Source organism: Heliangelus exortis, chromosome 2 (assembly GCF_036169615.1).
Source record: "Heliangelus exortis chromosome 2, bHelExo1.hap1, whole genome shotgun sequence".
Lineage (NCBI taxonomy): Eukaryota > Metazoa > Chordata > Aves > Apodiformes > Trochilidae > Heliangelus > Heliangelus exortis.
The window spans coordinates 9576608-9600957 of record NC_092423.1 but is presented as its reverse complement, the minus strand read 5'-3'; the positions used below and the strand labels follow the sequence as shown (position 1 = coordinate 9600957).

Here is a 24350-nt window from a genome sequence, read left to right as displayed (position 1 = left end):
AGGCATAAAGTGATGAGTCTTATTTTTGAAACTTCCTTGGAATAATGGATAGAAGTGTGTTTGATTTGCTAAATCACCATCTATTATTTACACCGTGTCCTAGATTAGTAGTTTTGTGTGTATATTTAGACAATTGTCTACTTGCAAACTCAGAAACAAAGAGAATTTCTTGTGTACGTAGAGGGCACAATTAGAGATCACATCTTTGTATGCAGCCCTTGGACAAAAACCAACCCAGAATTTCATCAGCAGAAATCACTCAAAGACAGAAAGCTGCTCCAGACAAGTGGAACACAGGTTTTAAGTTCTATCTTTCAAACTAAATTCTCATGAATTTACAGAGAAGATTGAGTTCAAGGAGGATCAACTAGACTGGAACACTCCCAGACTCCCTCACATTGCCTGAGTTCATAGAACCATAGAATTGTTTCAGTTGGAAAAGACCTTTAAGATCAGGAAGTCCTATGAATTCCCTAGGAATTCCTATCAATTCCCTAGGAATTCCTATCGATTCCCTAGCACACTGCCAAGTCCACCACTGATCCACGTCCCTGTGCACCACATCCACACACCTTGTACCTCCAGCAATGCTGACTCCACACTTCCCTGTGCCTGACAACACTTTCAGTAAAGACGTTTTTCTTAATACCAGATCTATCCCTCTGCCTCACACAATCTGAGCCCATTTCCTCTTCTCCTGGTGCTTGTTTCTTGGGAGAAGGGACCCGGCTGCCCCCTCACTCCAATCACCTCCCAGGTGGTTGTGGAGAGGGGCGGAGGTCTCCCCTCAAACCCAACCCCCTGATCACATCCACCTACTGAGAGATGTAGGACAGGATGAACCTTCCAGGTGGCCCCCAGGTCAGGGGTCTCTGCTGATTCCTCTCACTGGGAAGAGGCTCCCGGACAGACTCCCCCTACCTGAAGCCACTGTCTGCTCCCTCACCCCGCCAGGGCCTCAGGAGCCACCTGTACCCTCCCTCTAGGGCAGGTGCCACCTCTTCCTGCCCCCTCTGCCCCTAACACCCCCAGGCTCCGCCTGTCCCCTGCCCCCAAAGGGCTCAGTCCGGGAACACTCCGGGGACCCTCAATCCACGGCAGCCCCCGCACCCCAAACCCCGCACCCCGCACCCCGCACCACCCTCCGACTCCGCCCCTTCTGACCCCGCCCCCATGCAACAGACTCCGCCCCATCTGACCACGCCCCCTATGAGACCCCGCCCCCTCTCAGCCCATCTCCCGCCTTCTTCTCAGCCGCGCCCCCTCCCCTCTCCACCACCCCAGCCCCGCCCCCTTAGCAGCGCCTTGGGGCACATTGGCCACGCCCCCTGACCGTTAGCCCCGCCCCTCCCCTGCCCTTGGGGGCGGGGCCGTAGTGCGCGCGGGGACGCTGCGTGGTGACGCAGCAGGAGGAGTTGAGGGGGCGCTGCCCGCCCTTCCTCCTCCTCCTCCTCTCCTCCTCCTCCTTCTCCTCCGCGCCCCGCCGGACGGTGTCAGAGCGGCGGAGTCAGCCGCCAGCGCTGCCGTAGGAGCCCCTCAGCCACCGCCGGGGCCCGGGGGAGCTGCCGGCGCTGCCGCTGGCCATGGTAGCCCGCCTGCCGCCGGGGGGGCAGGAGCAGGCGCGGCGGCGGCGGCCGCCATTGCGCGCGGGGGCCGCGGGACTATGAAGGATGGAAGCGGACGAGGTGTCGATCCGCGAGCAGAACTTCCACAGCCAAGTGCGGGAGTACACGGTAAGCAGCGTGGCTCTCGTACCGCCGGGCCCCCCAAAGGCCGCCTGCCCTCGCAGCTGCCCGGCGGCGCGACCCCCCCCATCCCGCCTTCCCCCTGACCTGTCACTGCGATGCTCCGGAGGCCGCGCTCCCGCCGGACACCCCCGCCCCGCTCCTTGTTCTGCCCACCGCCCCCCAGCACCTGTGGCCGGGCAGTCGTGGGGTTGTCCCTCTGGTTCGCTCCCGTGTTGCTTTGCCCCAGGCCCCGTGTCCTGGGGGTTCGGGGGTCCCGTCCCGTCTGGGCGAAGCTGTGTGTGAGCCTCGCCCTGGGGATGTGAGGGCCGGCGGGTGAGGATCCCGGTTTAGTCCGCTGTGGGTCTTCCTGTGCCTCCAAGCGAAAAAGGGAAATATCGCGCAGAGCTGCAGGACAGAGCTGTGCTTCTCAGTGTCCTCCTGTGCTCCGTGTTGTGTGTTCAGCACCTCTGCCCTCAGGTGCTGCCGTGTCGCTGGAAGTCACGCGTGGGGTTTCGTCTTGTGGCTCGTGGTAGTAAAATCCTCCTGGTTTTTGCTGCGCTGTTTGCAACAGATGTGTGTAACCTTCACGTTTTCCCTAATCCCTGGTGTCGTGCTCAGTGCCGCTGCACACCCCGCGCTCTCCATCTGGAGCAATGCAGCTCAGTGCTTGTTCTGTGCCCTTTTCCTCAGCCTTGGGTAGTCAAGTGCAACGCTACACCTCACCTCCAGCTGGAGAGAGCTGTTGCGGTTTCCTCTCTGACAGCCTCTGACATAATTGTTTTCAGGACTACTTAAAGGTCATAGAAATGTTTTGATGGGGCTGTTCAGCTTCAGTTCAAGCAAGGAAGTATATACTGCATGTAGGAGACATGCAGTGTTGTCCTCTCTGCTTGTGTCATCCTAAGTCAACTGGGAAATTGCCTTCTCTTTGCAGTTACTGCTCTTTAAAAAAGAATAAATTTATTGAATAATAATAATAATATGTTTTCATTACTTATCTTTAAGTATTTTCCAGGTGTATTGGGAGACAATATTAAATATAACTGGTAATTAATTATTGTAGGCCTATGGCTACATTATTTGATAAAAGAGACTTGCCTGGATCCCTAGTGTGCTAATTTCTATTCTGTACTTTAAGAATCTGTATGTTAAGATATTTCTTGTGGTGAAGTATTATATTTCTGGGGTATTTTTTTCTGAAGGCTTCAAAACAAGTTTGTATGAAGGTAACAGTTTAGGAGATTTCCTGGACCTTCTCTTTTCTGTGAGCAGATGTAGTGTGTTGTGAGAGCTGTGAGTAGTAGAGGGACATAAAGAGAAAACCACTCTTTTATAAAAAAGTCTTTAAGCATTATCTTAATCTTTTTGTGCTATGAAAACACAGGTGTATACTCAAATCATGCATCTCTTCTGGATGCTGCCATTTGTCAATCCTTTCCCTAATATCTATTTTTCCATTTTTATTTCTTTGTGTGCTAATTATCTCCTACTTATAGCTACAAGAGTCTTGTTCTGGTACATCATATACTATATATTGTGCTTTTGTACCTAGCATACACAGATGGTGAGTCTGAAGGAATGGCTGAGTGGAGCCTCTCCAGGTACTATTAAAAATAGTGAAGGTCTATCAAAATTTTAAAAAACTGGAGTAGTTGGTAGCTCTTCCAGTTGGTGTAGTCCTGTAAGAAATCACAAAAGGCATCAAGAACTTGCAGTTGAGAGGTACAATGTTGCTTTATTTGGACAGTGCAAACAGAATATTCAGTGAATAACTTCTTGCTCTTAAACTTTTACTTTGATCTTTAATATTGATGACAAGCCATCTGTGTTACTGTTTAACCAGTGGGGATAGTAACAATTTTGCCTTTCAGATCATACATTGGTAAAGCTGTGATCTTTTTATGTTGGGAGACCACATGGTTTTATGAATGCATAAGCTGCTGACATCCAGAGCTGAATATACAACTTTCTTGTGGCTCACACATAGCTTCAGAAGCCTATTGCAAGGATGATTCACTTGTGGTTGGTTTAAGCATAATGAAGTACACAGGGTGTATTGCTTACATTTAGCATTATGTTAGCATCCCCTTGTAATAATTCCTGCCCTTGCTGATCATGAAGTTACATGGTGAACATAATGTCTTAAAATATGCAAATAAACAGTTGTGTGGGTAGTGGGTATAATCATCAACCCCTCAGCTGGAGGAGGGACAATATGTCATTTTCTGTCACATGCCCAAGACTTTCATTCCAGCTGCAGGTGGGTTGGGGGCAGTGGAGCAGTTAATAGAAGGATTTGATGTTTGCTGTGTAATATTACAGTGGGGGAAACCTTTATCTGCCTACAAGAAGTATGTCAAAATTATGGTAGCTTTGCCTTTGGAGACCTTGTTGGGTGGCTCAGTCTTTACTGCAAGCTAAAATGATTCATTCATTAGAGAAATCAAAGTAAATTGATGTAGTTGAGAAAACAAAACACAACTTTTAACTTTTCTTTTACAAGTTTTCTTTTTTTGACTAAATAGGGAGTTTCTAGACTGTGCTTTCTAATGCATTTCCTAAGGGCACCCTAAGCTTAACTTCAGAGTACTGCTTCATTTCTGTTTCATCTGGTGTCTGAACTGATAAGCTACAAAGTTTTCCATGAAGTTATGTTATGTAACAAAAATCAAAGGCTCATTATCCTTCTGCTGCTGGTGCCTGTCTCTTCTGCGGGTGCCAACTGCTGCTAATTCCACCTTGAAAGAGGGATGTTTCCTACACATGTTTATAGATTGAGCAATGGTTGTAAAAAAATTATTTTTTGTTAAATAAGACCTTCATCTCATTTTGAGGTGGCTGTCTCTGTGATTTAATGCTTAATTTAACTCTGGCCCTTTTATTCTTGACCTCCTTTGGAGTATGGGGGTTTTTTTCAAGAAGGTGCCTCTTTGGAAGAAAATGATCTGCTTTGTCTTTTGTTGCTTCATGAGAATTTCTTGCTAATAGGAGGTCAACTGCCTCATCTGGTTTTGGCCTGGCTCTTCAAATGTGAAGGTGCAATACTTGGTGTTGTTTGGAACAGCTATTGAAGACACCCAGACTAGTTCAAACTCTTACTAATTTTAAAGTTCTGATTCAGTAAAAATGGAGACTGAGAATTGATGACCCAGTATAAGACACATGGCACAGGCATGAATTTGCTTTAAGTCAATGAGAGCCTTGACATCAATAAAGGCAGAGTCATGCCCAGTTCTAACTAAAAGGGGATCTTTCTGAAAAGCAGCTTTAGTTGGTTACAAAATATAAAGACAGTCTGTGTTCAGTACTTTATCAGCATTGGTATGAAAGAGCAGTAAAGGCCAGGCAATCTTCTGTGCTGCTCTGATACTATTGGTTACTTTTGTACATTTAAGTAGTTTGCCTTTCTTGATTCTTTGATTCATTTATAGTTTTCTGAGATGGTGCATGCCCCTGGATGATATTTAGGCTTTTAGAGAACTGCTTTTTCCTTGTGCCCTGTTATTATGTCTGTTTATGCAACATAATTATAAAGTGTTCCATTTTCCACTAATATTGTTGTGAACTGTTTATTTCAAATGCAAATCAGTAAGTGCAGTGGTGTTCTTTGTTTTCCCCTTGATTTTTTTTCAGATTGAGTCTTCTGTACTGCAATATCTCCAATAGTTGTTTGTATTTTTAAAACTTAGATCTACTTTTTGGTGTTTTTTTTTTTTTTTCCATTTACAAAATGTAGAACTTTGTGTGTGTAGAGTATGTGCATATGCTTGTTTATGAGGCTTCCTTGGCAAAGCAAATACACTGTGCTTATATTTGTAGGGTTGTGAAAACGTCAGAATAAAACAGTTTGGCCACAGCATTATGAGTTGGAAAGCTTAAGAACAAACTGTATTTGAAAAGAACATTAAATCTGTGATGAAAGAAATCAGTCCTGGTAGAATAAGTTTAAATACAAAAATACTGCTGTAATTTTAATTGCTTCATGCAAGTCCAGGCATATGTTGAATCTGGTCTAATATATAGTTTTATGGTTAATGACAGATGCTTCCATTTGAAGGACTAAATGTTTTCAGGGCTGTAAGCTTTAGATGATAGACACTTGGAGAAACTTAAGTTTATAATTCTCTTTACAAGAAGGCTTTTTTTTTTTTTTAACTATACTACTTTTAAATAGTTTTTGTTTTGGTTTGGTTTTTTTCTTTGTTACAGGAGATGTGGTGGTTAATTTACCGTGTATTTGTGTATCTCTCAATGTACTAGCAGTTTAGAAAGGCCTTTTTATGTAGCTGCCAACTTCACTCTAATACCACTGGCTTTGTTTTCTTCTTTGGTTTCTTTTTGTACCTTTTGTCATCTCGCCCTATTTTGGACTAGAGGTGTTCAGGATTCTTCTGTATGACCTAGTGCAGTGTGAGTACTGCTGGCATTTGTCCCCTTTAGGGCTGTAAGATGGGAAAGCAGATTTGAGCTCTGTACTCCTGTTGATAGTGTGCTTTTGTTCTTGACCTATTCTGCTTCCTTGAATTTATGCCTCAGACAAAACTGTGATCTTCACAGACCCTTTTGTAATGCCAGAAGTGCTAATGCTCTGACAGTGGGCCAGAAAGAAAATGCTGATTAGAAGCATGGGTGAATTTTAAGAACAAAATTATTACAAATACTGAAATGTTTGAATGTTTATGGAAGTTTATCTTTTATTAAATAAAACTGATCTTTTTCAGTGTTCTTATCCATACACTCAAAAATAACTTTGCTTAGGTTTTTTGCTATTTCTTTTTAAAATGTTCTGGAAAATAATTTTAGCTGAATAAATGAGTACTTGTGGTAGTGGCATGAGATATAAGACTGAGAGATTGGTAAATGTTTTAATGTAATTACATATATAAAATGTTGGCATCATTCTGTTATCTTAAATAAACTTGTACTTGTAAACATGGGTGCTGTGCTGAACTTGAAGAAGTGATGAGTCATTTTCTGGTTGCTAGTCCTGAGGATCAACACTCATGGATCCATCTGGAATCAATCGGTGTCTTGAAATCCTTGGTGTAGACAAGTTGATAAAGGTGCTTATTCCCAAACAGGATTTGGAGAGTTCAGCATTTTCTGCCTACGGAAAATAAGTATGAAAGACTGAAGTGTAAAAAAGTTGCTACTACAGCTCAAAATATTTCTTCTTGAATGCTGGTGTGGTGTTTGTTTTTTTTGTTTTTTAAATAGCAGTTGACCAAAAGAGTGACACACTTCACAGAAGGTACAGACACACAGACGTTTGTTTAAGAACATTTAGATTAAGGTGTATATTAGATTTGAGAAAAATCTATTGAAAAGTGGAAGAACTGACAGAAAACAAACCCAGCTATTGGTCACAAGGCCACAGACAAGCAAGTCCCTCTGGGGTTCCGTTTGGATAAGGGACTGGTTAAAATGGCAGGCTGTGAGATGGTAAGATTATAATGAATGTCTTGGGCTTTGCTGTGATGTTGGGATGCTGAGTGGGGTTGAATTCAAGGCCCAAGGTCCTCTGAAAAAATTGTTTTCAGTGATGTTGAGGAGGGTTGAGGGTGGGTGGAGAGCAGAGGAGATGGTGCTAATGTCAGAGCTGGTAGAGAATCTGAAGCACGTTGCCAGTGAGTTCATTTTAAGAACATGAGAGTTCAGTTCTGGTGACATGTATGAAAATTTTGGTTAAGAAAGGTTAGAGAAAAGCTAATTTTAAAGTTTTATTGTATTTTATAATATTTTATTGCATTTAATGCAATGTAAGCTGGCTGCTTTTATTTGAAGTGATTTTTATTTTAAAAACTGCAGTGCTTCCTCCTTTCCTGTCTTTCATGCTTCCCTGTTTGATTTGGTGTTTATCCTGATTAAGAGGGCAGTGATAACTCTTGTTGAGAGTCTTAATTTCTGTGATGCTTTCTGTTCCTTCCATGCCCTCTCCTTAACCTTGAAAACCACTGAAGCTTTCCTGTAAACATGCACTGGCAAATGACTAGGGACGCTGACTTCTTGGTAACATTAATTTGTAAGAATTTACATAGCTTATAACACAGGAACAGCAGAGACTTTGAAAGCCATTACTTTAGTTTGTTTTTATGCATATAATAAAACCAGCCTTGGTTGTTGCATTGCTCTGCATGGTAAGCATGCAGCTAGGTAGAGGTGACCTGGAATAAGTTTCTGCTTCAACCCCCTGATTCATTCACCTGACAAGTGAAATTGCTTCTTACTTTAAGCAGCTTTGATCTGTTGCTCTTTGGAGCCCAGTTTGCTCTGATGAAGGTGGTGACAAAACTCATGTGACTTTCATCTTGTGTTGAATATGTATTGTAGTGTTGCTGAGCTGTTTCCCATGCAGAGGTTTCAAGTTTCTTGATTAACTGAATATATTAAAAGTTGTTTCTAACTACCTTCAGCATGGTTCCAAGAAAGGATCCCGTGCTTTGTACTGTTAAATGTATGAGCATACTCTCTTAAGCATTTGGTAATAATATGGCTTTGAAAATTTTTATTAACTGGAAAATCTTACTCCAGAACTTTGTTTTTCTGTTACCACATCATATGCTCTCCACAGCAAGTAGTATGTGTATAGATGGCATATGTTTGTGTATGACTGGGTGTAATACACAGGGGATAGAAGCAGTATACGTGCATGATTTTGTTCCCTCCCTCTCAACATCCCCTCCATCTTCTTGGCTTGTAGTGGTGTGATTTCTAGGGTTAGGCTCTGCAATTTTAATCATAACATAGTGCTTCACACTTTTACCGTTGATTTTAAAAGTTTATATATCTCTTGAGTACCCCATTTTTTCTATAACCTAAATGTACTTCCTATTTTTAACACATTTAGCTGATGGGAAGAATTGATGTTCATGAGTTTTTGTTAAATTTTACAGTAGCAACATGTTTAAATATTTGCTGAATTTAAGACTGTGATAAACTGTGTCCACTAGAGTCTGGGTAATTGGTGAGAATTATGAAAACATCCAAATATATCAGTTTAAATATATTTGTCTTGTGGGAGTGAGGGTGAAAAACGAAGGTGTGTCACTTATAAATTGAGCAATATGTATGTGAGAGAAGACAAGGAAGAGGATTTTTATGAGTTAGGAGAAGTAAATTAATAAGCTCTGTCTTCTATGATAATTAAGCATCTTGAGCTGGATATTATTACTAGCCAAATAAGATGTCTTAGCACAAATAAATTGTTCAATAAGGCTATATTAATGAGACTTTTCAGTTTATTTTTTTCCAGAAATGGAACAACTCTGTCAAGTTTTAATATAAAAGATTATAGCCTGTCTGTAGTAAGTTGAATAATACCTTAAATCAGGCAGAATGCTAGTGTGGTGTAGGTTGGTGCTGTTGGTGTTTATTCTAGAGGGTGTTTTTAAAGCTTGCACTGCTGATGAAAAAATACTCTTTAGTCTGATTTTAATAGCATTCCTATAGCCCATATAGGTCAAAGAAAATTGACTTGTAGTAATTTTTTTGAGGGTTTTCAACTGTATCACTTGGTACAGAATATACTACCATGGATAAAGGTATCTTGGGCCTATTACTAGGAGTGATGGAGATGTCATAACGCTTTTTTTCCCTTTACCTAGCAACATAAATATATTCCCATTAAATATATAAAAGGGAATGTAAAAGCTAACAAATACATATATTGATTTGAATTCTTTACTTAAGTTGAGGTGGGACTCTGCTGCTGAAGTTAATGTGAATGATATATGGAAGCTACCTTCTGAAGGCCTATAGAGGCTGGTTGTTATCTTTAGCTGAGCAGTATTTCTAGCATGTGAAATATATTTTTGGATATTTTGTACTTTCTTAGATCCTGTTTTTTTTTTTTCTAGGTGAGCAAATGTAGGCTCTGAACCACTTATTATTTCCAAATGACTTAGGAACCAACAAAAAAAGTGGGTCAGCCTCTTGCTCATGTCTTAAGCTAGGGAGGAGTCCTGAGAGAAGACCATACATATGGGGTGAACTCATAGGTGTGGAGGGCTGTGTTAATGAGTAAACTTAATCTGTAGTCATAAGATGTATTTAAATTTTCTCAGAAGCTTAAATTTAATGCGTCATGCTAAGTCTATAAGGCAGGTTGGATTACAGTGAACTGAATCTAAGCTAGAACACAGAGTTTTAAAGAATAAATAGTTAATAACTGATTTTGAAAAAAGAGTTGTCAAAAGCAAATGATATTATGAATACCAAGGTCAAACTGAGAGCATAGCTGAAAATTTTAGTTTTCTTTAGTTTGTTATGGTTTGTTTTAGGTAACTTGCTGTTGACACATCCAAAACAGGTGGAACACTTTGTTTACTTTTTAGATGTCAATGATATTAGAAATAGACCAAGGAGAACTGCTTGTCTTCACCTGTGTTTTCTCACTGTTTGTTCCTGTCATCCGGCAACCAAAGTAGTTGCCAAGTGGTACAGTAGGGGAAAGCTGTTCAGTTGCCCTGTGGCATTTTTATGTGTATTTAATGCTATGTTTAGTTGTTTTCTATTATAGAAATTAAAATCTAGAAGTACAGCACAAGTACTTTGCTGTAGTTAGTAGTAATCCCAGCCAAGCAAAACACTAACAGCTCTGTTTTCAACTCTTAAACATGTTTTTAGATGTACTCTACACGGTGGTGTTACCCAGGATGAACTCTACCTTCTTTTTTTCCCTGTGCTGTTTTTTCTGTTTTGTGAAAAGGACATGTTCTCTAAAGTAACAGCAAGAAGTGGAGATACTTCTTCTAAAGCTGTTTCCTTCCTCCCCTTAGGTTTTTTTTTTTTTGAGCTGCTTGATGTTTCACTTCATACATAGTGTAGTGCAATGCTGATCACTTCTTGTCTGTTTTGCTCCTCGGGGTTTACTCTCCCTATTCTAAAAGCTTGTGTGCAGTGAAGTGGGAGCCAATGGCCACTTGTTGGCTTTGGTGTTTCCATGTGGAAATCTTGAACCTTTGTTTTATGCTTGGGTGTTAAATCAAAGCACGTTGCTGAGGTCTGTGACTCCTTTCTGCAAAGGGGTTCTGAGGTGGTTCCTTACTGGTAAAAAGTTCTGCAAGATGTCCAGCTTTTTCATTGTGAGAGTTCATCCATGGAGCAGTCCTGCAGGGCTCTGTGCTTACACTAATGCTTTTAAACACATTCATAAATGACCTGAAGAAGGGCACAAAGTATGAGATGACAAAGATTCTAATGGTGCCAATTTATTCAGAATAATTGAAAAGGCTGACTGGACCCCAGCCTCCTTCCTCCTCAGAGCAAAGTCAACTGTGAGATCAGACAAGGTTACTCAGGGCTTGAAAACCTCCAGGGATGAAGTTTGTACAGCCTTGCTGGGCAACTGGTTCTAGCTTGATTTTCCTCATGGAAAGACTTTCTCCTCACATTCTTCCACAATGCATGACTGTCAAGAGCCTGGACCTGCCTTAATGACCTCCTCATAGGTACTTGAAGGCTGAGGTCCTTCAGCCTGTCTGCACCAGGAAAGAGTTCCAGCCTCCTGACCATCCTGGTGATCTTCCTAGCTGTGATTGCCAATGTCTTTCCTGTACTGGAGGCTCAAGACTGGATGCAGCAATTACATGGGAATTGATGAATGCTGCCTGGAGAGAGATAATTGCTCCCCATGGTGATTGGCTTTGCTTCTGGTAGTGTAGCCTGGGATGCTCTTGGGAGTGTTTGCTACCAGGGCAGCTGATTGATAGGTGTTGTGTAATTATTGGACAATGTGGCTGTGTGCTTTTTCCTATTAAAAACTACAGCCAGATTTCCTGCACAAGAGTTGGGAAAAATATTGTGCTACATAAATAGAAGCTATTGATCTTTCTGTACACACACACATGAATTACAGTTGTGAAGAGTGGTTGCATCATATGCATCAGGGAAAAAATAAAATCTTGTACATTTTGAACATTTTTCTTTTAGCATGAAAGTGTAGCTCTAGCACTTGCAACAGAAGGTGATGCTTTACCAACCCAAGGCATAAATTCCAGTGCCAAAGTCTTAAAAATCATCCATATGGAGGATTAATGTCAACTGATCTTTAGTAGCTGTCAGCGGGATAAGTACAACAGGATTTGAGTGAGTTTGTTGCCTGTGTTTAATGCTGGACTCTTCAGTGCCAGCCCCTTAGATGCACGTAATTACAAACTGAAGTGCATGCAGTTTGTCTCCAGCTCTGTTCTCACAGGAGCTGAGAGCTGTCTGGAACAGATCCAAAGGTATGACTTGGATCATACTTGGCTTGCTTTGGATGACAAATCCAAAAGTATGACTGTGTGGAAGAGCTGGATACAGCATATGTAAGAATGCAGTGCAGTGTATCTCATCTCCAGGAGAAGCCTTTCTTGGTGGTATAATTAGTATAATTAGTGTCTAATCTGTGTAGGAGCATGAAGTACTTCCTTTCCCAAATGAATAACAAGAACTCCAGGGGAAGATGGTTTTCCTTTGTTTTTCCTTCCAGAGGCTGTATTTAGTCCATGCAAAGAGGTGTGAATGAATTGTATGCTCAGTTCTTTGAAGACTTTGTCAGCCACCTAGTTAAAGGAACCCTTGGAAATAGCATAGAATCTGTGTATTTTGTTTACAGTTACTGAGTGATGTGCAGTAGGGAACAGTGAAAAACACATTAAAAATTATTGAAGAATTGCTTTGCTTGACTGTTTGGATATAACTATATAAAATTCTGAAACTCTCTTAATTTCTTTTATATTTTGGTGCAGCTGGACAAACATGGACTGTGTGTATCTCTGCCATAATGTGAGAATGTAGTGGGGTTTAAAGTAGTTTCCTAGGAGCAGTCTAACTATGGAAACAGATCAACAAATAATTTGCCCCTCTATAAAGCTGGAATGAATTTAAAGGAATGAAATTTCAATTTGGAAGATAGTATCGGTGGTGTGTGTGTGTTATTTAAAAAAAAATACATTTTTCCAGTCTGCACTATCAAGGAAGGTCAGAAATCCTTCTTTGTTACAGTTGTGTATGATCTCTGCACAGGATCTTCAAGGCTTCCTCAAGTCAAACCTGGAAGAGCTTTATTTGAGCTCCAGTGAAAACTCCTTGTAGAGAATGTGGGGTTATGAGGAACTGAGCTTGGCCTAAATTTGCTGCATTTGCAGCATCCTGGACTTTTGTCAGCTCTTACTACAGACATGGGTGGTAGCATAAACCACTGCTTTTTGATTGAGAGCATGGATTGCAATATGATCTAGATTTAACATGGTATGCCAGGATTGGTCACATATAATAGTTTTCTGAAGAAAAGATGGAATTTAATGAATATAGTCTCTTCTTTCCCTGGAGATATCAAAGTAGCTGTATGTATTGTGGTGTTCTTTGATTAGTGCCCTATCTCAGTAAGCCTACCTCTGCTTTTTATTGAGTGATTATTAATGAAAATTGTCAGATTATTTAGGGTATTGTGAACATATGTATATATGAATTTGCCCTCATCTAAGGAATTGTTAAGCAGGTCAAATCAGGAGTTAACTGTATTTTCTGAAGCACATAACTGTTGGTAGAGTGTGTGTGCCACATGTGATATGCCAAGGGCTATATCCAGGAAATGCATTGAAAGGTGTTCCTTAAACTAGGGTCAGTGTACCTTAGTAGAAGAACTCTAAAAAGAATAAGAAACTGACTGTAGTGTACATGACAATAGGAGTTGTGTTTGGGGAAGAACCCCTTCCTCTTCAGTTTCCTCAGGTGTCATTATTAAGACCAATCTTGCTGAACTTAGATGAAAATGCAGTAAAGCAGTCTGGTTTTAGCAGAAATCCTGTTCTTTAGGATGTAGTAATTTCCAAGGGAAGTCAGAACATGGTGCAGGAAGGACTTGATTGCCCCAAAATAATAGATGTAGTATCAAATTAAGATGGGGTTTTAAAAGAAAAGAAAAAAAAAAAAAAAAAAAAGACTTGATGATGACCTTGAACCCCCCAAAAAAGTTTCTACTGTAACTTGAGAGCTGCTCTGCTGGAAACAATTGGGGGGGGGGGACTGCTTGGATGGATTCAGTGATGGGGGGATAATGCTAAGTTACCTGCATGATTCTCAGGTGAATGTGTAGGAATATTTTCAGTCTAGAAAGAATGGCTCAGTGCTAACATATATAACCACAGTGCCTTACCTAGAGTACTGCATACAAGCTCAATCATTAAGAAACAGGAACTGAAACTTGAAGCACAAACAGGGACTGCATTTATTTATTTATTTTGTTGCTACAAAAATCTGCAAACAAAGAGCAGTGTAAGGAGTAAGAACCCAGGACTGCAGTGACGGAACAGTGGAGTCTGTTCTTCAGCTATCATGGACAACACATTCCTTTACTCCAACTTAACTGAGTTCCACTCTAAAAATAGTTGGGATGCTGGCTTTTGCTACTCCCTTTAGAAGACTATCCAGGGTGCATGGTTAGAAACACTTCAGGATCATAGGTTTCACCAAGTATAAATTGAGACTGAAGTAATATTTCTGAGTTTGCTTATTGACTGCCTTTGGTCAGCATGAAGAACTTCTAAGTTACAAATGGTCTTTTAAGATCCTAAAGCATATGCTGGTGATAACTTGCTTAATTCCTCTCTTGTCAGTAATTTTAAAATAATATGGATTTTCAGTAATAGCTTTATTAAATATTTACAAAATTGTTCTAATTTCTGACAGAAGTAGAGGGATAATTACACCAAGATATATAATTACACCCGATTGCTGAGTTGCAAAGTAGCTGTCATCTAAAACTGGAAATATAGCCTTTGACAGTTCATGTTACTGGACAGCTTTCTCCTGCTGTGCCCTCAAAATACCTCAATTATCTCAGTGGTACCTCAAGTACAGACCCACATTTCCACTGTAACCTTGCTATCCTTGATAGAATAAAGGTCATCTGTTTTATTTGGAGATACAAATAATTTCTGTAATTTTTATTCTTGTTTTAAATAAAATTAAACCAAAAAATGAGCTTAGCTCTAAGTTTGTTCTACACATGAGCAGCGTTATTTGGGTCTGGCAGATTTTTAAAGAACTGACCTTGTAAATGTGATACCTAATTTTCAAAAGTGGGTGCCTAAAATTAGATGTCTCTATCTGTAGCATTGGTCTAGTTTTCAGAGGAACCTGGAGAAGGACTGTCTTTCAGCACTGGCACTGTGTTTTCCATTACTGACAGGACAAGCTGTGACAGAGTCCTCTGAAAACCCAAGGCTGTTTTGTTTCTATTGTTCTTCCTGATTCAAAAGTATACAACATTAAAAAAAAATCTTTATTAATAGAACTCTTTCTTTAAATAGTTACATTCTGTATCAAAACTCTTCTTTGGAGCAGACTTTGGAAAGTTGGAGTGTTGAACTCTAGCTTAAATGTTTGGATTCAGAGATCTAATTGTGGAATCTAATTTTCAGCATCTGTATTTCAGATGTCACTGCTGTGTGTTGCCTGTGCAGTGAGCTCAGCTGCCACTTTCGGACCCATGGCACTGTAATACTTATGGAGGACAATTGTAGGGCAGCTGGAGGCATCCAAATGTCATGCTCAAGATGTTTGACTTTGCTTCAGTATTTTTATCTAAAATGTCTGACTACAAAAGAGATATAACTCTGTCATTTTTATAGTATTTGTTAAATATTCAGTTTTTCCTGATTATGCAATACATTCTTTTCCCCCTCTGTTTACCCTGATTTGGAATGTAATTTTTGGAAACCTCATGCTCGACTACCTCATGCTTGGACATTCCCTGCAGGCAGATGGTCTCTCCTGTGTTGTTGCCTAGAATGCATTTGATTCAAGATGTGATGGATGCAGTAAACAGAACTGTTTTCTTCTTTCCACATGTTGAGAGCGTACTCCAAAATAAATCTTTACAAGCCCACTGTATAAAATACGGTTATCCTTAAGTTTTGGGTATGGTAAGAGTTCAATGGATTCAAATTGTAAAAACCAGCCCACCTCAGCCATACTTCATACAAAAGTTGCACTGTGGGTACAGCTTTTTTCTTAATTTTGGACTAAAACTTGCTAGCTATATAATTGATCCAATACTTGTTACTCTAAATAAGCTGTTCTTACTGGTTTAACTTTTTATTAATAAGACATAAAACAAAAATAGTGATGACATTTTAATATAATACACTGTTGATCTGAATTAGATTTAAAATTGTTAATACTGGATTTTCTGTTTATTCTCATAATTCTGGCATTGCTTCACCTAATAACCCAATACATGCAATGTTTTTTTTTCCAGATCTGCTTTCTCCTATTTGCTGTTCTCTTCATAGTTTCCTACTTCATCATCACAAGATACAAAAGGAAAGCAGGTAAACACAGACTTTTTAGTATACTTAAAAATAGTTTTGTTTTTCAAGTGAATAGGTGATTCTTTTTCTCTCTGCCTCAACAAGGAAAGTGGCAGAACTGGATCTTTGACCAAAAGTCTTCCTCTAGCTGCAAGTCTATGGCAGCCTGGGTTGATCTGAATGTATTTTCTGCTGTCTTGCCCTCCATCTGCTCCCTTTGCCCTTGAGCCACGAGTTTGCACCCTTCCCTTGTGCCAGCTCTGGCACTTCTGAGATCCTTCCTCAGGCCTTCTGATACCACTAACCAAGTGATGGAGTGCACTGGAGCATCTCAGAGAAGGAGAAAAGGATCAGTGAGTGCTGTAGCTGGCATTCTGCAACTGAGTGAGAATGGGTGACTTATGCAGGTGGTGTGCATGGCCACAGTCAGTTCTGATGTGACTCTGTTGCAGGCAAAATTTTAATGGTTTTGAGGGGGAGGGAGGGAAATAGGAGAACTTCAAGCAGATGCTTCCACCTCCCATGTCTTCAGATCCTGTTGTCTTCCTTTCATGTCAGCTTTTCCAGAGCTAAGTATCTTCAGGCTGTGTTCTAGCATCAAAATCAAGTTCAAAGCCTTAGCTGGTAAAGTGAAAAGATTTTAGTACAGTAATAAAGAACATAAGTAGCAGATATCTTCTAAAAATCCTGCTTTGCTTAGGTACAGTTATTTTCATGTTCTTGACACGCTCATTTTGGCCTTGCCATTGAAGTATTATTCCTTGATATAATCCTGTATTTTTTTCCTTTAGAAGCATTGCCTACCTGAACCTAATCTGTAGGGATTCCTGTCATTTTCTTCTGTATTTCTTCTAAAGATAAATAGCATAAAAACCTATAAAGTGGCAGATCTTTGGGTCTTGACATCTTACTTGGGATTTTGGTGCTGAAGAAGCATTCTTGCATCATGATCTTGGGATGTTAAACTTAGTTGAAAACTGTTTACTGAGCTATAGTGACCTGTGTTACCATAAAGCTGCTTTCATAGATGGATTCGTGTTTAAAAAACTAAACTCTTTGAGAAACTGAATACCTTTAAAAAAGGAGTGTATCTCTTCAAACATAGAGAGTAGTTAAACATGGGAGATATGAATACTCTCTTCTGATCCTGTTAAATACATGTTCTGGGTACTACAAAGATCCTACTACTTGGAGGAACAGAAGAAAGGAAGGGGGAACTGGTTTGGCAAATACTATTGGATGTAAAGACATTAATTACATTTTGTCAGTTAATCTCATCAGATAGTGAGAGGAACTGCTCTGCAGCTGTCCTGGCTTCATGAAAGCTGGGTGAGCATTTGGTTAGGTAAGCTTTGTAGCCTACTAGGATCTTCCTGATGAGACACACTAGAAGCATTAGCACTTGTGGACTTCCTTCACGACAGATTGTTTGCTGTTTCTACAAGTTCTTTAGCCAAAATGATTCATAAGAGACCTTGACTTAGTCTCTTAAAACACCATGGGATTTCCATCAAGAGATCAGAAACAATAACCCTGTGTACTTTCACAGAAGAGTTTAAAACCAGCATGATGTCTGTGGCTGTGTGTATATTTCAAGTGTGTGCATGACTCTTAAGAACTCAAAACATCTGGCTTTAGTTATTCTTACATTTTAAAACAAATTTGAGTCACCTCTTGTGGAAAACCTGGGAGACTTAGAAGATAAAAGCCAACTCTAAAATTATTTTAAATGCAGAAATGTATACATTTTGTCCAGGCATGGGCAGAGAAGGATATAAAGAACAAATGCAGGACATGTTAGTGATTGCCCTCTGAGTTAAAAATTAATAATATTTCAGAAATTTGGAATATTAATTAAGTAATAAGTGAAAAAAAAATGTGTAAAATGTGAAATACCAGAAGGGAAGCCATGGTATCTTAAATCCAAACCAAACAACAAGAACAACAACTTTCCTTTTCCCTCTCTTCCAAATTCTCAGAGGTGGGGGGAGGGATGAGTAAAGGGAAGCAACTGAGTGGTCATTCTTACTGATTTGGGTGCACATTCTTGTTTTAAAAATGCATTAATACTGAAATGAAGCCTCTGTTTTGGGATTCATAGTAGTTACTAGAGACCCTAATACTTTCATTTAGCTTGCCTGCTCACTGTAGTTTCAGAGATGCCTGAAGGGACAGTTTGTACCTAGCAGCCAGAGTAGTAGTAGACTGAAAGCTTGTTTGTTGTAGAGCCCTCTGGAAGATGTTTCCAGGAAGTTTTGATCTGTGCTTTTAAATAAAATAGGGGGTATTTATTTATTCATTTTTGGTAGTAATGTTCTTAAAATATTCATGCTAATACATTGTCTTTGTAATTCTAAATTTAAAATTAAAATTATTCCTATGTATATACATCTTAGCTTGAGGAAAGGTGACTAAGTATTGAATATAACTTGCTGTAATTTAATTTTCAGATGAGCAAGAGGATGAAGATGCTGTGGTTAACAGAATATCGTATGTATAGTGCTTTTTTGCAGAACTTTCTTTCCTGAGTACTTTGTTATGATAAGAATCTTATGCTTCCAAATAAATAACAGTCTATTTTATATGGGACAGCAAACAAATTACTAGAAAGCAAAGGAAAAATCTTGGTCAAGTGGCACCTTGTCGTATGAAAGTCATGACAAGAGGCAGGGCAGATTGTTCTTTCACCTGGGGTTTTCCTGGTAGGCACAAAGTTGGCTGGAGTATTGCATGAGGACCTGATGCAAGAGTTGGAATTCGGTGTAAGATCTGCACATAAATTTAGGTCTCTAAAATGTACTGTATTTGATCATCTTAAAAAAAAGCTTAAAAAAAAAGAATAACAAAAGGAAGACAAACACTTGCCAGACCTGCTGGTCTGCCAGCAACATTCTATTCCCTTCCTCTTCCTTTGGAAAGGTAGATATTAATCTCTTGTATTTAAATATGTCTGAAGATTTGCCACTGCTGTCCTCTCAGTTGTGTGATTTGCTGAACTATGTGGCCTTGCTACTTGCTTATTACAATGTTCTTAGCTCTTCCATGGTGGAACTGTCATCCTCCTGGAAGAAGAACTCAAGGAATATTTTATTGATTTGTCTTTACCCTGTGGAAGTGCTGAGTACATTGCAAACTGTTCACTTTTAATTGTGCAGTTGTGGCAAGCTTGAGAGAGGTACAAAGATGATGTAAATCTTTGGCAGCTTCTCCCAGTAGCTTCTGACACGAGTGTTTTTTGACTTTGAAACACTTAAATGCCACAAGATCTCCTTCAGATCTGGAGAAAGAAAAATACTAACTTTTAAATGCTGTTAAGCTTTTTGCTCTCAAGTAGAGGACCATTTCTCCTCTGCTTTTAAGACCACAGCAAAGGCTTTTCTAGCAGTTAAGATTCTTGTATGTTGAATGATTTTCATAGCCTGCTTCTGAATTTTTTTCAATAGTCAAAGAATAAAATTTGTCCTGTTAACTGATATCCCTTCTGCTTGTGTTTTCTAGTTCAGCACTAAAGTACAAAAAATACCAGCTGTAAAGTGTGTTCTTCATGCAGGAACAGTGTAAAACAAGATTAGCACTTCCATCAGAGTAATAGCCTTTCATTAAGAGTGTTTTTATAAATTAAAACCAGTGTTTTTTCAGCCTAAGATTTCCTGTTCCTTAAGTGTAAATGTGTAAATGTTATTATCCAAAAAACAATAATAGTGTGTTAAGTTTCAGAGTTCAGCTTGGAATACTTAAGCATCCTTAAATAAAAGAGGAAAATACCTCAGAAACCACCAGAAAACCCCACATAAGAATATAGTTTTACAATAACATTACTCACCCAGATTTTCTTCTTTAAGTATAGTGTGAATGATTTGTAGACTGTTAAGTAAGATCTCTGTAAGTAAGTTAATGAACATTCCTGTTGTAGGAATTATGTATTTTTTGTCATGCAATTTTTAGAATTATTTAAAAATTTTATTCTAACATTATATTAGTTTTCTAAGAGTGTTTTTTGTTTTTTTTTTTTTTTTTACTTTTTAAAACATAGTTGTTTTTAATGCCACTAGATGGCATTTTATGTAAATCTGCTTTGGGATCTGAAAAAAAAAAGCTTAAACTTTTAAAGTAATTCTGGTGGTTTCCCTGTATTGACTTCAGCTATCAGAAAATACTAAGCTGTAAGGTGGTAGTTGAACAAATACTTTCTAAAAGAAAAACAATATTTTTTCAGTTTGGTGTGAAAATGTTTCTGTATAATTATGCTTACTTTTCAGACATTAGAAAGCTGCTTTGCTTTTAGAAATTGTAGGAAGGATATAGAAATGGATTATTTTTTTTTAAAAATTTTGTGTATGTAAGAAAAAAAAGCTTAAAAAAGGAGACTTAGGGAAACATATTCCATGAACTCCAATAATCTGTCCTGTGTATGACATTGGAATCAAATGCGTGCAAGTCTCAAGACAGTAACTTTGGTAGCTGGTAAAAACTAATTATTTTTACTGGATTCTGTAAGCTACTTTGTATTTGAAATTTGCTTTTTGGAAGTGAAATATTGTGGAAATCCCGGTTTCTCCTTCCCCTTTACAATGTAAGAATGTGTTGTCTTCCAACACTGATTAATAGGTTGACTAACTACTTTTTTTCCTTATTCAAGAGCATGTTGGTGGTAACAGTGGTACATTTTTTTAAATTTCAGGCTGTTCTTGAGCACCTTCACTCTAGCAGTTTCAGCTGGTGCAGTCCTGCTTCTACCTTTCTCAATAATCAGCAATGAGATCCTGCTTTCTTTTCCACAAAGCTACTATATTCAGTGGTTAAATGGCTCACTAATTCATGGTTAGTACTCAGCATAATGTAATTAAAACGGATGTCTTCGTTATACGTGCACAGATATGTTCTTATTTTCAAACTAATAACTCCATTTTCATTTAAGATGCTAACTGAATTGTTAATATGTTATTGGTTAGTTGGTTTTGCTGCTCTGTGATAGATCACAAAAGTCTATCTTAACTGTTGGGCTTTTTTAAAGAATTATGCAGAATTAATGGAATTAAACCAAATTCACTATTTTGACTACTAATGTAGAATCTTGGCTACTAGAAGCTAACTTAAACACACTGTTCAAACTGCATCCTTGTGTGTTAATGCAAGATTCCTAAGCCTGTCTATTTATCATGATTTATATGAATTTATTCTCAAAATAAAAAATGTTGTAAGAAACTTGCTAGGTATGAGCAGTAGAGATTAGATAATTACAACTATTAGTGCTGTAGTTTTATACAAGGAAAATTACAGAATATATACCTTGGGGATGGGCTCCCTCTTGTGGCATTTATTAGGCTTGCATAGTAGAATGGGGCTGCTCTGTAAAAACCTGTTCCATATAACTCAGTCCCATTTTCTGGTTATGAAATACCTGTGCAGGTATTGAGAGCTGATAGTGCTATCACAGCCACTCAGGTTCAGAAAATGTTCTCCACTCCATGAAACTCTGTCCAGCTTGGCCTTCACGTGTGGTTTGCTTGCTTCTTTACAAATGTTAACAAATAGAAAAATATTCATTGCTTTAAAGCATTTTGATTTTGCTAGATTTATCAATTACAGCTACTCTGAGGCACTTGAATGTAACACTAAGGGTTTTATACTGTAGACTGTGGAATCAACTGTGGCATCTAGAAAAACTAAGTATATGTCTCTAATGTTTGAAACAAGGCAGAAATCCCATACCTGGATCCGTTATAAACACCCTCACTTAATGCTTGTTGAACTAAACCCAGCAATATTTCTAGCAGCTGGATGTTCAGTTGTGCTTTTGCTGGATGTAACCACCAGGTGGAGGTAAAACGTAATGAAACTGCAAGGAATGAGATGAAAATTGCTGAGGGTCTAATCTGTTTGCCAAAGATGGAAAGATTTTTAATTTTTGTGTTTTATTAACTTGTTTTATGGGGGGTATTCTTAGGTCACTACAAATGAAAAAAAAAATACTCCAACAGACTGCTTAAGGCTTTTATATGTTGATATCTGCAAGTCTCTCATGCAGTTTCATGATACAGTCAGTGTAGTGGGAAATAATTATTTTTCTGACTCAGTTTGATTTCTGAACTGCCAAACTAGGATAAAACTGTGGTAGGGGAAGAAGGCACCGAGTGTTCCTTAATTTGAGGAAAGTGTATATATGTGTCAGTAACACTATCCTTACTTCTCGTTACTTTACGTGCTTGTTGTAACTCTGTAGTTTAGTTTTTTGTAATCATGCTTCATATCAACTGCTAATATTTACATTTTTACATTTTAACTTTTTAAAAATCACCCCAGGTGGGCATCATTCTCCCCTCCCCCAAAATGCTTTGTACAAACTTTGCAGCTCCTAAGCCCTGTTTAACACAAGACAGAGCTGCTGAAATCAGAACAGCCAGATATTTAGCTTTACTTCAGGTAACTGAATGCACTATTTGTCTTCAGTCAGAGAAAACCACTCTCTCTCAGATGTAGTAGTTTTTCTACTCTGACACTGAGGTTTTCATTTTCTGAAAAAAAGGAGGAAAAAAAAGGTACCCAGACTGCTTGAGTTAATGTACCTCTAGTACAGGCTGTTAGTGACATTCTTGCTGATGTTGCTATGTGTGAATGTTTCTTGAATGGTAACAGGAGCTTCCTGGCTAAGAAAATTCTAAAGGAAAAATCCCCCTCTTTGTTCACTGGAGTTGAGCCACCTTTAAGCAGTCTGTTTTCATTAGCAATTGAGTATTATATTTCATGCATCTTTTGGAATTTTCTTTCATTTTCTGTAGCTTATCTGGGTAAGTTTGGTTCTTGGTGTCCTGGTCCTATAATGGCTGAAGAGATTTCTTAGCCCCTCTCCTCTCTCCTTGTTTTAATTTCTCTTTGAAATTCAATTACATTTAAAGAAAAAGGAAGTATATATGCCAAAAGCATTTTTAAAGTGGTGCATGTAAAGATAACTGCCAACTATGTTACATTTGGGACTAAATACAAGAATATCTCTCAGTAATGAATTCTCCAGACATGCAGTGTCTTTCCTTCCCTATTCTTTCCAAAATGGAAATGTCACAGAAGAAAACAAACAAGCCAGTACATGAGAAGAAAGAAATAAACAAAGCTGTTAGTTCAATTTTTCTTATCATGAGGAGTGTTAGTTTTTTAGGATTTCAGGTGATATAATATACCCCTGCAGAATTGTGGCAATGTATTTGTTTTGGGATAGGTGGGTGACTAAGCTTGTTTTTCTCAACTTCAAAGTAAAAGCTGTGTTTTCAGGATGCAGAGCAGTACTTAAGCCTGTTAGCTGCACTAGTACTTAATTGCAGGTAAGCTGCTGCTTTTTATGAAGGAAGAAACACCACATTCTGCACAACTTTTGATAAAATGATAGTGGGTTCATGGTTATGTGCCAGAAACTGGTTGTTCAGAAAGTGTTCAGCTTAGAAAATCTTAATGGAGATCAGTTGTCACGTCAGGTTGTTTTCTAAAGCTTTTCCCTTCCTGCAGATGTCACGTGTCTTACAGATGTCCCAGGTTTAGTAAGTTGTTGATTTTTCACCTAGGTCACAGAACAGTTGAAGCTGTAAGGGACCTCTGGAAATTGTCTAGACTGACCCCCTGCTCAAAGCAGGGTCAGTTAGAGAAGGCTGCTCAAGGCAGTGCCCACTTGGGTTTTGAATACATTAAAAGGATGGTGCAGTGACTGCACTGACAGTAGGAAAAGGTTTTTTTTTGTGTGGTTTTTTTTTTTTTTTTTTTTTTTTATGTTTAAATTATCTTATTTTATTTATTTGTGCTCATTGCCTCTCCTCTATTTGCTGGATACCACTCTGAAGATTGCAACTCTGTTTCCTTTTCCCCCTCCCTTGTCAGATATTTATATACACTGACAAAGTCCTCTCTTCTCAGGGCCAAACAATTCCAGCTTGTGTGACAAGTCATTCATGAACTTTGTGGTCCTTTGCTGGACTCTCTCCAGTATGGCCATGTGTGCCTTGTATCAATGAGCCCCCAGGTGGGTGCAGCACTCCAGACATGTGCCACTGGTGCTGAGCAGAGAGGAATCATCACCTCCCTCAACCTGCTGTCAACACTTCTAATGCATCCCAGGATGCTCTTGGCCTTCTGTTGTAGGGCCACGTTGCTGGTTTATCTTCAACTTGGTATCCAACAGAACCTGCTGCTTATCCAACCATAAAGCTGCTTTTGGGATGATGACCTTTTTGGGATGACTGCTCCTCCCCATTTTGTTTCACTGGCAAATGTCCTGAGGATGCACACTCTGCCATCCAGGCCATTAATGAAGATGTAAAACCCAGTATCAGCCCCTTGGGAT

At 39.2% G+C, this 24350-nt stretch overlaps 1 protein-coding gene across 3 annotated transcripts in view; it reads left to right on the top strand.

Moving 5' to 3' along the window:
• Positions 1-1372: 1372 nt before the first annotated feature.
• LMBR1 (limb development membrane protein 1) overlaps positions 1373-24350 on the top strand; it is a 67292-nt gene continuing 44314 nt past the window's right edge. The window contains exons 1-4 of one of the 3 annotated variants that reach the window (XM_071734744.1): positions 1373-1733; positions 15973-16045; positions 18475-18514; positions 20706-20845. In XM_071734744.1, coding sequence (XP_071590845.1) covers positions 1671-1733; positions 15973-16045; positions 18475-18514; positions 20706-20845 — 316 coding nt within the window. In that variant the 5' untranslated portion in view covers positions 1373-1670. The remainder of the gene's footprint in view (positions 1734-15972; positions 16046-18474; positions 18515-20705; positions 20846-24350) is intronic. The other 2 variants (XM_071734740.1, XM_071734741.1) reach the window with 2 other exon arrangements.